Genomic DNA, 13,331 nt, shown 5'->3' with positions numbered 1-13,331 from the left:
TAGGTTGATAGACTTAGTGGTCATATATGAAAGCTAAAATGATTAACACAGTTGTGAAGAAATGCACATCAGTGTGTCAAAATTATTTTGAAAACAATGGCTCATCTTTTTTTAATCAGGATGCAGTTCCTGGATCAGCATGGTGAGTCACACTAGCCTATGAATACTAACTATGCATACAATTAGTATGATCACTCCTTTAAGCAACAGCAGAGAGACAAATGTTTGCATTTGGACAATGTGTGCTCAAGCTACTGAGCCAATAAAGTGGATGAATGTATTATTAATCCGTTATACATTGCCAGAGTTTGGGATGGCCATGGAGATGGCCATACAACTTTTTGTTCTAACAAACCTCACTACATATTATGAATGTATCTGTAATTATACATTAAAATATACATTACATAGAGAAAAAGCATGTATTGTGTTGTGGACACCAGGAGGAGTATCTGCTCCTTTCGGAATAATGGGGATCCTAATACAATACCAAATACCAAAAGCTCAAACCACTGGAGTGGAGATGCTGCCTGAGATAGATACTGAATGAGGAAGGGAAGGAAATCACATAAGACTAAGTAAATGATCTTGTGCAATATAGATGTATGGGAGTATAATAAAGGACATTATGAACCACCTGAGTTTATAATAACAATAGGGGTACACAACGATTCCCAATGATAGAATACTTAATGAACAGCTAAATCTGTATGTAAATGCTCATGCTTAACGTACTGTTAATGTAATTAAAAACCTCATAAGACAGAACATTGAAGTCTTAAAGTCATCATTGAGTCATGTTTAACCTTTGGCCCCACCTTTGTTTTAACCTTTAAGGTCCCTCCTCAAATACAGGTGGTTATAAAGACCAGATCCATCCTAAGCACCTCTCTCATATCACCTGTGCAGGACCTGTTCACTACCCACAGGATCACCATGGGGACAACCAAGGATACACCGATATGGAGGCTGATATGCCTGGTACTACTGATCAGATCAACACAAACAGGTTGGTAGAATATTCATTCATTTGCCTATATCAGAAACTGTTCTGATTATTACTATAATATAATTATTCTACATTTTTAAAAGTGTGACAAATCTGTAAAATCTACATATTATGTCATAAATCACACTGAATGTTAATTACAAATAGTAAGTATTCAGGACAACACCAAATTATTATGATTATTGATGCTTGGAATGTATGTATGGAAGAATGTCATCGACATGTTAATTCAGCAGGTAGGTTTAAAATCTATAGGTTTCCAATCTGTAACCACAAGTTTAGTTTACAAATATACCCTATCAATATATGATTTGGTGACTTTCAGATTTGATAATATATCTATATTTATTTTATGCAAAATCTCATTATCAAAAAAATTTATGTATTAGCTACTCATAAATGTACTAACACACAGAACATTGATTAAATGTATTACAAAAAGCATTTTGAAGAATTCGACAGTAGGCATACAGTAGCAGTTGTTACGCAATCAGTAATAACGGTTCTCCTGTTTTCTGCTTTAGGGCAGCAAACACATTTACTACGATCATATGATTACATTATTCATCCTATTTCTGTTCCTTATACACATTTGTTTATGAGATTGTTTCCATCTAAATTTGAAAATGTTACACGTAGTGAAAAATGTGTAAACTTATAGAAATTGTTATCATTAGTGATTGTTATCATGAGTGGTTGTAGTATAGTTTATAGTGTTATAAATACATAAAGCACTCCCCACACTGGGTGTGTGTTTGTACTTTTGAAAAAAAAAAAGTTTGATCGGGAACGAAAACAAGAACAGAATACAAACTCAAATGCATATCTTTAAAATAACAGTTGTCGTAAGTCTGATGTCTGATATTACTCAAATAACAGAACAGAAAACATCTGATGCCTAAATATGTAAAATAGGAACTGAACAGTCATCGGAATTCAATATGTTTAGTTTACAAAGCAGATGACACTTGATTCTGGAATCTTTAGGTCCGTTTTATTTGTTGGATGACCTGCAGAGCTGAGCTTTCCAAAAGCTTGGACCACACCTATGCGATTCAAAGAACATCAAAGTACTGTAGTTCAGGCACAGAATACTCCGCTAACGCAGGAACATTCCCTTTAAAATTAAATTGCATGATAGCGCTGAACTTTGGCAATACGGTTTGAATTGAGCCTTAGGTTCGCTGTAAATATTGAATGGGTCACATCATGCTTCAAATGCTCCTTGGTCTGGACATACTGCTGTGTAAATCAAATACACTTCTAAAAGCGCAGTGCAACAATCTATATCTGCAATGATTGATTTCCATCCGTAATGTACATATAATATTGTAAAATACTCATGAATTGCTTTTATTTCAGTGAGCCCCACCACAAGTGTAACAATCATCCCGACTATGATCACGACTATACCCACACTTTCAGGTAAATGACTGACAGAATGCACACCAAATAAATGACTGGGTATCCATCAATACGCTAAGATAGAACTGACATTTGTATTCCTTGTCCCTCAGGAGTGAATGTCTCACACAATGACCAGGTCTGCAGCACATGGGGTAACTATCACTTCAAGACCTTTGACGGGGACTTTTTCCAGCTCCCCTCTACCTGCAACCATGTTGTGACCTCACTGTGTAAGAGCAGCTATGAGGCTTTCAACATCCAGATGAGGCGGCAGGTGGTGGACAACCAGCCCACCATTAGCAAGATCACCATGAAGCTGGATGGTGTAGTGGTGGAGCTATCCAAGGGTGTTGTTGTGGTCAATGGGCAGACGTGAGTTTCCCTGTCATTTGACTTATACGCCATTCTGCAAGCACCTCTCTTGAGGATTTTATGTGCTACATTCTGGAGTTTAATAAAAATTATAATCATAATGTATAGGATGACCTTTAACCATCTTCTTCCTCCTGAAGGGTGACCCTGCCGGTCAGCTTGTCTGGAGTCAGCATCGTGAAGACTACATCCAATGTGAAGGTCATAGCCAAACTGGGGCTGGTTGCTGTTTGGAACAAGGATGACTCCCTTTTGGTAAAATACCTGCTTTTATAATTTTCTAATCTTCAATGGTTGATTAGTTAACCACGTTAAATTTGTCGTTAGATTAAAAGCATAGCATCTTTGCCATTTGGCAATGATCAGCAGTTGATTGTGAGTGAAAGACACCTATTTTTGGCTGCACTTTGTCTCATGTTGGTTGAATCACTGTCTACTCACCTCGAGATATGTTAACATTGAAAGGCAGAATTACCTGAAGAACGACGATGAATTTAACAGGATCTGTGAAGATGTATAGGTTATACACACACAGGACAATGTTCCAATGTTTATCTGATGAAGTGTTTGCAAATACTTGTAGATTTGAATTAGATTTTCTGTCACTCCCTAATATAAAGACTAATAAAAATAAAGGTTTTAAATGTGGAGGATAGCCAAGACTTAGAACATGTGAATGGTGCTGAACACGATGAGATTTTTTGTTTTACCTAACACCTTGCGTCTGATCATTCTACAGATTGAAATGAACGAGAAGTACAGAAACCAGACCTGCGGACTGTGTGGTGACTTCAATGAAGTCCAAACATACAATGAGTTCATCATCAATGGTAAAAACAAATCTGACCAAACTATTGAAATTTAACTACATTACATACTGTAGGTGGAAAAGCTAATTGTCAATGTCTGTGTTGTTGCAGGTGGGAAACTCTCTAGCTCTGACTATGGAAACCTCTGGAAACTGGATGGTCCCCTGGAAGTCTGTGAGGAGCCTACACTAACTTCTGAGGAGAGTTGTGGAGATGAGGTATTACATTTCACACCGCAGAAGAAGAATACAAAAACAATATTAATAGAAGTTAGAAATGGCAATTATTCCATGTGATCCATCAAATGTTTTCTATATGGGAACCTGTTATGGTTTGTCTCTATTTGTAGGAATTTTGTCAGCAGCTGTTCTCCAGTGCAGCTTTCAGTAGCTGCACTAATTATTTGGACAAGGACGCCTTCGTCGAGACCTGCCTGGCTGACCTGTGCCACTGTGATAACAGCACCAACTCCTTCTGCCTGTGCAACACTATCTCAGAGTACTCCCGTCAGTGTGTTCATGCAGGGGGGAAGCCCCAGCAATGGAGGACTGAACAGTTCTGCTGTAAGCATGCAGATACTCTTCAACATGACCACCAAACACTTAATGATCATGTTCACAATCTATTTTAAGGAATCTGTTAATCACAATGTTTATTTTCTCAGATAAGACATGCCCCGACAACATGGAGTACCAGGAGTGTGGAAGCCCCTGTGTTGACACCTGCTCCAACCCAGTGGCCAGACAGTTGTGTGAAGACCACTGTACAGGCGGCTGCTTCTGTCCTCTAGGTACCACATAGGTTCAACTCTGTTGTACAAATTAACCTTAAGCACATCATGAAAACACCACACTTTTACCCATTCTGCCTTTTATGTCAATGTTTGCAACGTATCTGAATATGATGACAAAGGAAGAAGTAAATAATACATGTTTTTCTCAGTTACTTCTTGGAGTCAGTGCAGTTTTATGTGTAAAGTAAACATTTGAGTAACACTCCTTACTGAATGCAGTTATAGCAATCTCTTAAACAGTGAATTTTCTGTCAGGAACTAAAATCTTTCTGAATATTGTCTTACAATTCTGCCTGATCTCTCACCAAATAGGTACTGTTTTCGATGATGTCAACAACAGTGGCTGTATTCCAGTGAGCGAATGCCTCTGTGTCCACAATGGACAATTATACAAGTCTGGAGAATCTTACACCAGCAACTGTAAAGAATGGTATGCTAAGTACATCATCGGACTTAAACATGACATATCCCATGCCTCATTTTCATGAATCATGCCAAATCATTCCAAACAGATGAGCCTGTATAAATGCTCCCTTTAGCACCTGTGCTGGTGGTCAGTGGGCCTGCACAGACAAGGACTGTCCTGGGACCTGCTCTGTGGAGGGAGGATCCCACATCAACACCTATGATGGGAAAGCCTACACCTTTCACGGGGGCTGCTCTTACATTCTGACCAAGGTCAGTGCAACTGGTGCAGTATAGCAAGGCAATATAAACTAGTAGAAAATATTCATACATTTTCAGTGCAAAGGTGAGGTAAAATAGCTTTTCCTGCCATATGTTGAAAGGGGGGGTCAAAGGGGTCATTCTTTAAGTGAGTCACTCTCATTTCATGTTTTTGCATTCAAACTCGTGCTTGTTTTTTCCCAGCAATGCAATGGAACTGAATTCACCGTGCTGGGAGACATTGTGAAGTGTGGGTTGACTGACACTGAGACATGTATGAGGGCTGTTACCCTTGCCCTCTCCAGCAGATCCACCGTAAGGCAACTCTCCAAATATGTTTCAGAGCAAATAATACAGGGAACTGTCAACTCATTTTCAAACAAAAACACTTCTTTAAGATAATCATACTGGTTTGCAAATAAATGTCCCTCAAATGTTTTGTTTTAACACATAATAACCTTATTTAAAATTGCCCTGATTAGGCAAATATTGCTGGGCTGTTTGCAATCTTATAAAATGCTTATGTATGGAAACAAATGAGAATTGAATAAAATATATTATCTTCTCTAATTCACAGGTGATCCGAGTCCAGTCATGTGGAAGTGTTTTTGTAAATCAGATTCTTTCTCAGCTCCCACTCTATACAGGTGAGATAATCCAAATTAATCTGTAGTGTGGATCAGTGTATAAACACCATATCAATTATATTCACTAGATTAAGCATTGATGGTTTCCCTCTATTTATTTCATGTATTGCAGCTGAAGTGACCGTCTTCAAGCCCTCCTCATTCTTCATTGTTATCCAGACAACTCTTGGAGTTCAACTTCAGATCCAGCTTTCACCAGTTATGCAGATCTACATAACTGCCATCTCATCCTACAAAGGAACAACCTGTGGTATGCTTCAGATTCATCCATCAGTTTCATACCTTTTTCTTCAGTATCTCTATTCATAAAAATCTAATACATCATACGGCTTCAATTATTTTTCCACAGGCCTTTGCGGAAACTACAATAATGTTCAGGCAGATGATTTCAGAGTCATCAGTGGATTGGTGGAGGGCACAGCTGTAGCTTTTGCCAACACATGGAAGACCATGTCTAGCTGCCCTGATGTCAAGACTAGCTTTGAAAACCCCTGCAGTTTGAGCATTGAAAATGGTACATATTTATTAAGCCTACAGATTAATCACTTGTTGAATGATTATAACAAATTTATATGAGATAGTATATGCGTATGTTGAAATTATGACTGTCTTTTTCACAGAGAAATATGCCCAGCACTGGTGTTCCATGTTATCAGATCCTAAAGGAGTGTTCTCACCTTGCCATTCTGAAATAAGACCTGACACCTACAAAACCGTAAGTTAGTTAAGAAGGATACAATCACAAAGTAAAACCATTAAACTCTTATGTGATGAAGTTTTAGTCCTGAAACACTTTGACTCATTTTTTCCAACAGAATTGCATGTATGACAGCTGTAACTGTGAGAAGAGTGAGGACTGCATGTGTGCTGCCGTCTCCTCTTATGTCCACGCTTGTGCTGCCGAGGGTATCCAGCTCACTGGCTGGAGAGACACTATCTGCAGTGAGTAGACAATGCGTCATTTTAATGAGTGCTGCAAATTGATTAGAACAGAATGATTTACTGAAACAACAACTGTAGGGTTGAGTTACTAAATACAAATAACCTGAGGAAATAACTGCACAAATACAAAGATATAAGGAAAACAAAAATGGTCTTGCTAATACTAATCATATCGAATGACTTTTCTCAGATAAATTTGCCACTTGCCCCAGTCAAACAGTTTATACCTACAACATGACCAGCTGTGGACGCACCTGCCGCTCCCTGAGCATGACAGACCAATCTTGCCAGGTGGAGTTTGTTCCAGTGGACGGATGTGGCTGTGCAGAGGGCACCTACATGGACGAGGCTGGCCAGTGTGTTGCCCCCACCAACTGTCCCTGCTATGACAAGGGCTCGGTGGTCCCTGCAGGAGAGACTATCAGCAGAGACGGTGCCACCTGGTAAGCACCTCCCTCATACGTATAAAGCTAGGAGACCAAAATAAATACAAGTACTAATGAAACTTGATGGATATATTCAAAGCTGTGAATTCAATTATGTCATAATGATATTTGCTGTTAATTTGATTATCTAACTATAACTATTAATACTGTAACTATTTAACAGCACTTGCAGACAAGGGACACTGAGTTGCACTGGGGGAGCAATATTATTTAGTAAGTTTTATGTTCTTTGCTTCCAATGTAGTAGCAATTTATAAAATATATGGCTCGGTATTATGTAACCATTTACATGCATCCTTCACAAAACAGGTACATATGAAATGAACCAAGATAATTTAAGTAATTCATTTATGACAATGTGATTAATTATGATGAATGTGGATATTTCTGGATATATGTCAATTATATTCTTCTTGTTTGAGAATTGAAAATCGTTTTTTAAACTTGTATTCTCATATATCCCCAGTATGCACACTGCCAATGGTTTTCTTCAACTGCTCAACTGTACCTCCAGGAGCGTCAGGTTCAGAGTGTCAAAAGAGCTGCAAAACTCTGGACATGACCTGTGTGAGTCTCTCATTCACTCTAAATGGGATTGTCACATACTGTCATTATTATACAGATTCGTGTTGAATGAACAAAAACCCTGGAAAATCGAAATGATGTCAAATAGACCCCCCCCCCCCGCGCGCACAAAATCTCTTTCATTTGCCATGACTTATTTATGTACTTTTTTTTTGTTAAATCCCTTTAGATTAGCACAGAGTGCACATCAGGTTGTATGTGCCCCAACGGACTGGTGTCTGATGGAAACGGAGACTGCATCAAGGAGGAACTTTGTCCTTGTGCTCACAATGGAGCTACTTACCAAGCTGGAGAGACCCTTAAGGTTGACTGCAATACATGGTATGCCTGTTTTGTGTCTTACATCTCATGGGGGAGAAAACATAAAGAACACAGACTTACAAATAATGAAAAACCTGACATTATGTGTGTGTTGTTCACAGTACTTGCAAGGACAGACAATGGCAGTGTACCACACATCTCTGTGATGGAGTTTGTGCAATCTATGGAGAGGGTCACTATATCACTTTTGATGAGAAAAGGTTCAACTTTAATGGAAACTGTGAATACACTCTCATTCAGGTCTGTGTCTCTTTATTTGGTAGAATTGTAACAGCATCGAAAAGTGTGAATTTGAACAATATTAATAATATGTTTCATTCTCACAGGACTACTGTGGCAATACTAATGGCAGTGGCAGCTTCAGAGTTCTCACTGAGAATGTTCCTTGTGGAACTAAAGGCACCACCTGCTCCAAGACCATCAAGCTCTTCCTGGGGGTAATGAGCAACTTGACTTCACACAATACTGTACATTCCATCCCTCGTGTAAAGAACAATCAACAAATCATCAACTAAACATCAGGTTGATATCCGATTTCAGACCAAGTTATGTACGAAAACATATTTCTCTTCTTCAGACCAGTGAGCTCATACTGGCAGATGGGAACGCTCAAGTTGTCAGGAGTACTCCAGAAGAGCAGTTTCCTAAACAGATCAGCCTTCTGGGGAATTATCTGGTCATTGAAGTCAAAAGTGGTCTAATCCTCATGTGGGACAAGAAGACCAGTCTCTTTATCAAGCTTAGCCCACAATACCAGGTACATTAAGATACTCTGATAAAGAACTGAATTCAGTATTCAGTCAAAACTGATATTACCAAGACTTTTGTAGAACCCTGCCAAATCAGTCATTTTAATTCATGATCTATTTTCTTCAGGGGCTGGTGTGCGGTCTGTGTGGAAACTATGACGGCAACGCAAACAATGACTTCACCACTAGAGCCCAAGCGACTGTTGTTGATCCGGTGGAATTTGGAAACAGCTGGAAAGTTTCATCAAGCTGTCCAAGCGTAACCGCTGTAGTGCACCCATGTGCCTCCAACCCGTACAGAGCGTCTTGGGCCCAGAAACAGTGCAGCATCATTAACAGTGATGTCTTCACAGCCTGCCAGAACCAGGTATGGATATATTCAACTAGGATATATTAGTAGCGTGGTGGCTTATTTCTGCTTTACCAAATGAGGATAGTTACAAACTTCACATACCAGTCAGATTTATGCTTAAACTACATTTTTAATAATAATAAGCTTTGCAATAGCATTTGACCTTCAATGATGCGCTATCTCTAATGAACCATTGAAAGTGACTACAGAAAAGTACAAAGATCTTTTATAGCCAAGATACACCCCTCTCAAATTACATGACGAACCACAGATCTTACAAACAGTTCACAAATAAAGACTTTTACTTGAGAGAGAGAGGAGTATCCCATAGCCAGATAGCATTCACTATAAATTATCGTTCAGTTTGGTCCCTACGACGAGGTTCTAATCTCGTTCCTGGTACTTCATAGCACAGAACCATTACCTCATAGAATGGCATAACTCAATTGTCAACTCTAGATACACCCATCTCAAGTAAATCCCCTCTTGACCCCTCTCCCTGAACAAACTCACTGAGGGGAGTGACTTGCGCTCAGACAAGTAATTGGTTCCCCCTTAATCACGCCATCCCTTCACATGGTTTAACAGATACATTCACATATGAAGACAATGTTCCATCCTGTCCTCTTCCCTTTCTGATATTCTGCATAGCACCAGGGATATGTGAAAGACAAGTCTGACCTCTCCCCTCTCTAGGCCGCAAGTGACTGAGCCCCAGCTGAGGGAAGAAATGCAACTGCCAACACTAGAGTCTATAAGAAATACATTCTAATAAAAAGTATATCCCATAAGAATATGATGCAGATATCAGATCAAATTTATTTTTATAGCCCTTCGTACATCAGCTGATATCTCAAAGTGCTGTACAGAAACCCAGCCTAAAACCCTAAACAGCAAGCAATGCAGGTGTAGAAGCACGGTGGCTAGGAAAAACTCCCTAGAAAGGCTAAAACCTAGGAAGAAACTTAGAGAGGAACCAGGCTATGTGGGGCTCTCTTCTGGCTGTGCCGGGTGGAGATTATAACAGAACATGGCCAAGATGTTAAAATGTTCATAAATGACCAGCATGGTCAAATAATAATAATCACAGGCAGAACAGTTGAAACTGGAGCAGCAGCACGGCCAGGTGGACTTGGGACAGCAAGGAGTCATCATGCCAGGTAGTCCTGAGGCATGGTCCTAGGGCTCAGGTCCTCCGAGAGAGAGAAAGAAAGAGAGAAAGAGAGAATTAGAGAGAGCATACTTAAATTCACACAGTGACTCAGCCCCTGTAATAGGGTTAGAGGGAGAGAATCCCAGTGGAAAGAGGGGAACCGGCCAGGCAGAGACAGCAAGGGCGGTTCGTTGCTCCAGAGCCTTTCCGTTCACCTTCACACTCCTGGGCCAGACTACACTCAATCATATGACCCACAGAAGAGATGAGTCTTCAGTAAAGACTTAAAGTTGAGACCGAGTTTGCGTCTCTCACATGGGTAGGCAGACCATTCCATAAAAATGGAGCTCTGTAGGAGAAAGCCCTGCCTCCAGCTGTTTGCTTAGAAATTCTAGGGACAATTAGGAGGCCTGCGTCTTGTGACCGTAGCGTACGTGTAGGTATGTACGGCAGGACCAAATCAGAGAGATAGGTAGGAGCAAGCCCATGTAATGCTTTGTAGGTTAGCAGTAAACCCTTGAAATCAGCCCCTGCCTTGACAGGAAGCCAGTGTAGGGAGGCTAGCACTGGAGTAATATGATCAAAGTTTTTGGTTCTAGTCAGGATTCTAGCAGCCGTATTTAGCACTAACTAAAGTTTATTTAGTGCTTTATCCGGTAGCCGGAAAGTAGAGCATTGCAGTAGTCTAACCTAGAAGTAACAAAAGCATGGATTCATTTTTCTGCATCATTTTTGGACACAAAGTTTCTGATTTTGCAATGTTACGTAGATGGAAAAAAGCTGAAACAGTCTTGATATGTTCTTCAAAAGAGAGATCAGGGTCCAGAGTAACGCCGAGGTCCTTCACAGTTTTATTTGAGACGACTGTACAACCATTAAGAATAATTGTCAGATTCAACAGAAGATCTCTTTGTTTCTTGGGACCTAGAACAAGCATCTCTGTTTTGTCCGAGTTTAAAAGTAGAAAGTTTGCAGCCATCCACTTCCTTATGTCTGAAACACAGGCTTCTAGCGAGGGCAATTTTGGGGCTTCACCATGTTTCATTGAAATGTACAGCTGTGTCATAGCAGTGAAAGTTAACATTATGTTTTCGAATGACATCCCCAAGAGGTAAAATATATAGTGAAAACAGTAGTGGTCCTAAAACGGAACCTTGAGGAACACTGACATTTACAGTTGATTTGTCAGAGGACAAACCATTCACAGAGACAAACTGATATCTTTCCGACAGATAAACCAGGTCAGAACTTGTCCGTGTAGACCAATTTGGGTTTCCAATCTCTCCAAAAGAATGTGGTGATCGATGATGGATAGCAGCCTGTAATATGACATCTTAATTACTTATGTTGCCCAACTAATTCTGATTCATCCACCACACTAGTAAGATATGTGGATTTGTGTTTTGTGGACAAAGAAATGTACTTCACCATGCAACTTCTGTATATCTTACAACACATTTCTGTGCTTTTAAGGTGGACCCCTCTCCTTACTACGATGCTTGTGTGAGAGACTCATGTGCTTGTGACAGTGGTGGAGACTGCGAGTGCTTCTGTACCGCAGTGGCAGCTTATGCAAAGGCCTGTAATGAAGCTGGAGCATGCGTAGCCTGGAGAACCCCTCGAATTTGCCGTAAGTTTCTTCACAATCAACAGTCAATGTGATTTTCGAACTACATTAATGCACTTGTCAATTCAATACTGGACTAGGTTGACACATTATCATATAGGACAGTTGATCATGGAAAGGCATCATTATTCTAGTTCAAATAATGACAACTTTTTTCCCACAATATTTTGTACACCACATACAGCACTGTTCTGTGATTACTACAACCCTACTGGAGAATGTGAGTGGCACTACAAGGCATGTGGAGCTCAGTGTATGAAGACCTGCAGAAACCCTTCCGGAGACTGTTCTAGTTTAATTCCAGCATTGGAAGGTGACCGTCTAACTCATATTTTGTCTCATTTTGGATATTATTTCTGAATAACAATTGTAATTGAAACTGACTCCAACAATTGTTATACATCTACATGCTGTATGTCTGAGCAGCCTCAGGCTACATTTACACTGACTACTGTTATCCATAACAAGACCTTTTGTAACCTCTTGGCTATTGTGCTTATTACAGGCTGCTATCCTAACTGTCCTGCGGCACAACCTTACTTCAATGAGGAGACAATGAAGTGTGTGGAGAGGGAACAATGTGGCTGTTATGACTATGAAGGAAACCAGTACACCAATGGACAGAATCTTCCGGCACAAAATTGTGAAACATGGTATGTTTGAATAATTCAGTTCACAGTACGTGTACTATTTCAGAGCATATTCTGAATGTTACAACTGTGAAAGTATTAGGTACTCTGTGCTATGTTAATTCTGGGGAAGAGGGTAAGAGTTCGGCAAAGATTGGAAGGGCTAGTGCTAGTTTTTCCATAGTGATGCTAACTATGGTTGTATGACAATCTGAAAATGTGCCCTGCTCCCCATGCATTTCACAACTTACTTAATTACCAAGTCCTGAATAGTCCTCTTACCTCTTTACTGGTATTTCATTTGAACCTCTGAATAATTTCAATGTTTAAATATGTTTTCTTCTTTTAAAGCACCTGCACAATGACTGGAGTGAGCTGTAGTTATGATGTAAATGGTAAGGATGACATCCCCAAATAAAAGTAACATATTTAGCAATAACCAAAGCAAGATTGATTAAATCTAATTGTAAAATACTTTCCCCCCTGCAGATTGTACATGCTTGCATAATGGTAAACAACACCCATATGGAGAAACCCTCTACAATACAACAGATGGGATTGGTAACTGCATAGTTGCTGTTTGTGCCTCGAACGGAACCATTACCAGGAACATTTCGCCTTGTAAAGTGACCACAACTCCAGTACCAACCACAACATCCCCTCTGACCACAACAACAACACAGGCCTCTACGACAACACTAAAGCCCACAACTGTCTTCCACTTCTCAACACCTGGTAAGCAGAGAAGCTCTTGAATGATTCAAGTGCAGCCAGATGTTTATATCATAGTGATTAATGGCAATTTTGATGGCAATTAATAGAAA

The 13,331-nt window shown here is 39.8% G+C and overlaps 1 protein-coding gene across 1 annotated transcript in view; it reads left to right on the top strand.

Moving 5' to 3' along the window:
• The first annotated feature begins 878 nt into the window (after positions 1-878).
• LOC110506633 (mucin-2) overlaps positions 879-13,331 on the top strand; it is a 29,163-nt gene continuing 16,710 nt past the window's right edge. Inside the window, 29 exon segments of the mRNA XM_036963619.1 lie at positions 879-1,009; positions 2,372-2,434; positions 2,527-2,788; positions 2,929-3,043; positions 3,528-3,618; positions 3,709-3,815; positions 3,947-4,160; positions 4,262-4,387; positions 4,703-4,820; positions 4,930-5,068; positions 5,261-5,371; positions 5,634-5,703; positions 5,816-5,953; positions 6,053-6,217; positions 6,324-6,418; positions 6,519-6,660; positions 6,836-7,088; positions 7,255-7,298; positions 7,549-7,658; positions 7,846-7,997; positions 8,099-8,237; positions 8,324-8,434; positions 8,575-8,754; positions 8,874-9,113; positions 11,725-11,881; positions 12,063-12,191; positions 12,384-12,531; positions 12,859-12,902; positions 12,997-13,242. Of these exon segments, the coding sequence (XP_036819514.1) occupies positions 937-1,009; positions 2,372-2,434; positions 2,527-2,788; positions 2,929-3,043; positions 3,528-3,618; positions 3,709-3,815; positions 3,947-4,160; positions 4,262-4,387; positions 4,703-4,820; positions 4,930-5,068; positions 5,261-5,371; positions 5,634-5,703; positions 5,816-5,953; positions 6,053-6,217; positions 6,324-6,418; positions 6,519-6,660; positions 6,836-7,088; positions 7,255-7,298; positions 7,549-7,658; positions 7,846-7,997; positions 8,099-8,237; positions 8,324-8,434; positions 8,575-8,754; positions 8,874-9,113; positions 11,725-11,881; positions 12,063-12,191; positions 12,384-12,531; positions 12,859-12,902; positions 12,997-13,242 (3,982 nt within the window). The 5' untranslated portion in view covers positions 879-936.

The sequence above is a fragment of the Oncorhynchus mykiss genome, chromosome 26, assembly GCF_013265735.2.
Source record: "Oncorhynchus mykiss isolate Arlee chromosome 26, USDA_OmykA_1.1, whole genome shotgun sequence".
NCBI classification, from domain to species: domain Eukaryota; kingdom Metazoa; phylum Chordata; class Actinopteri; order Salmoniformes; family Salmonidae; genus Oncorhynchus; species Oncorhynchus mykiss.
The sequence above is the reverse complement of the archived record's forward strand: the minus strand, read 5'-3'. Positions and strand labels throughout refer to the sequence as shown.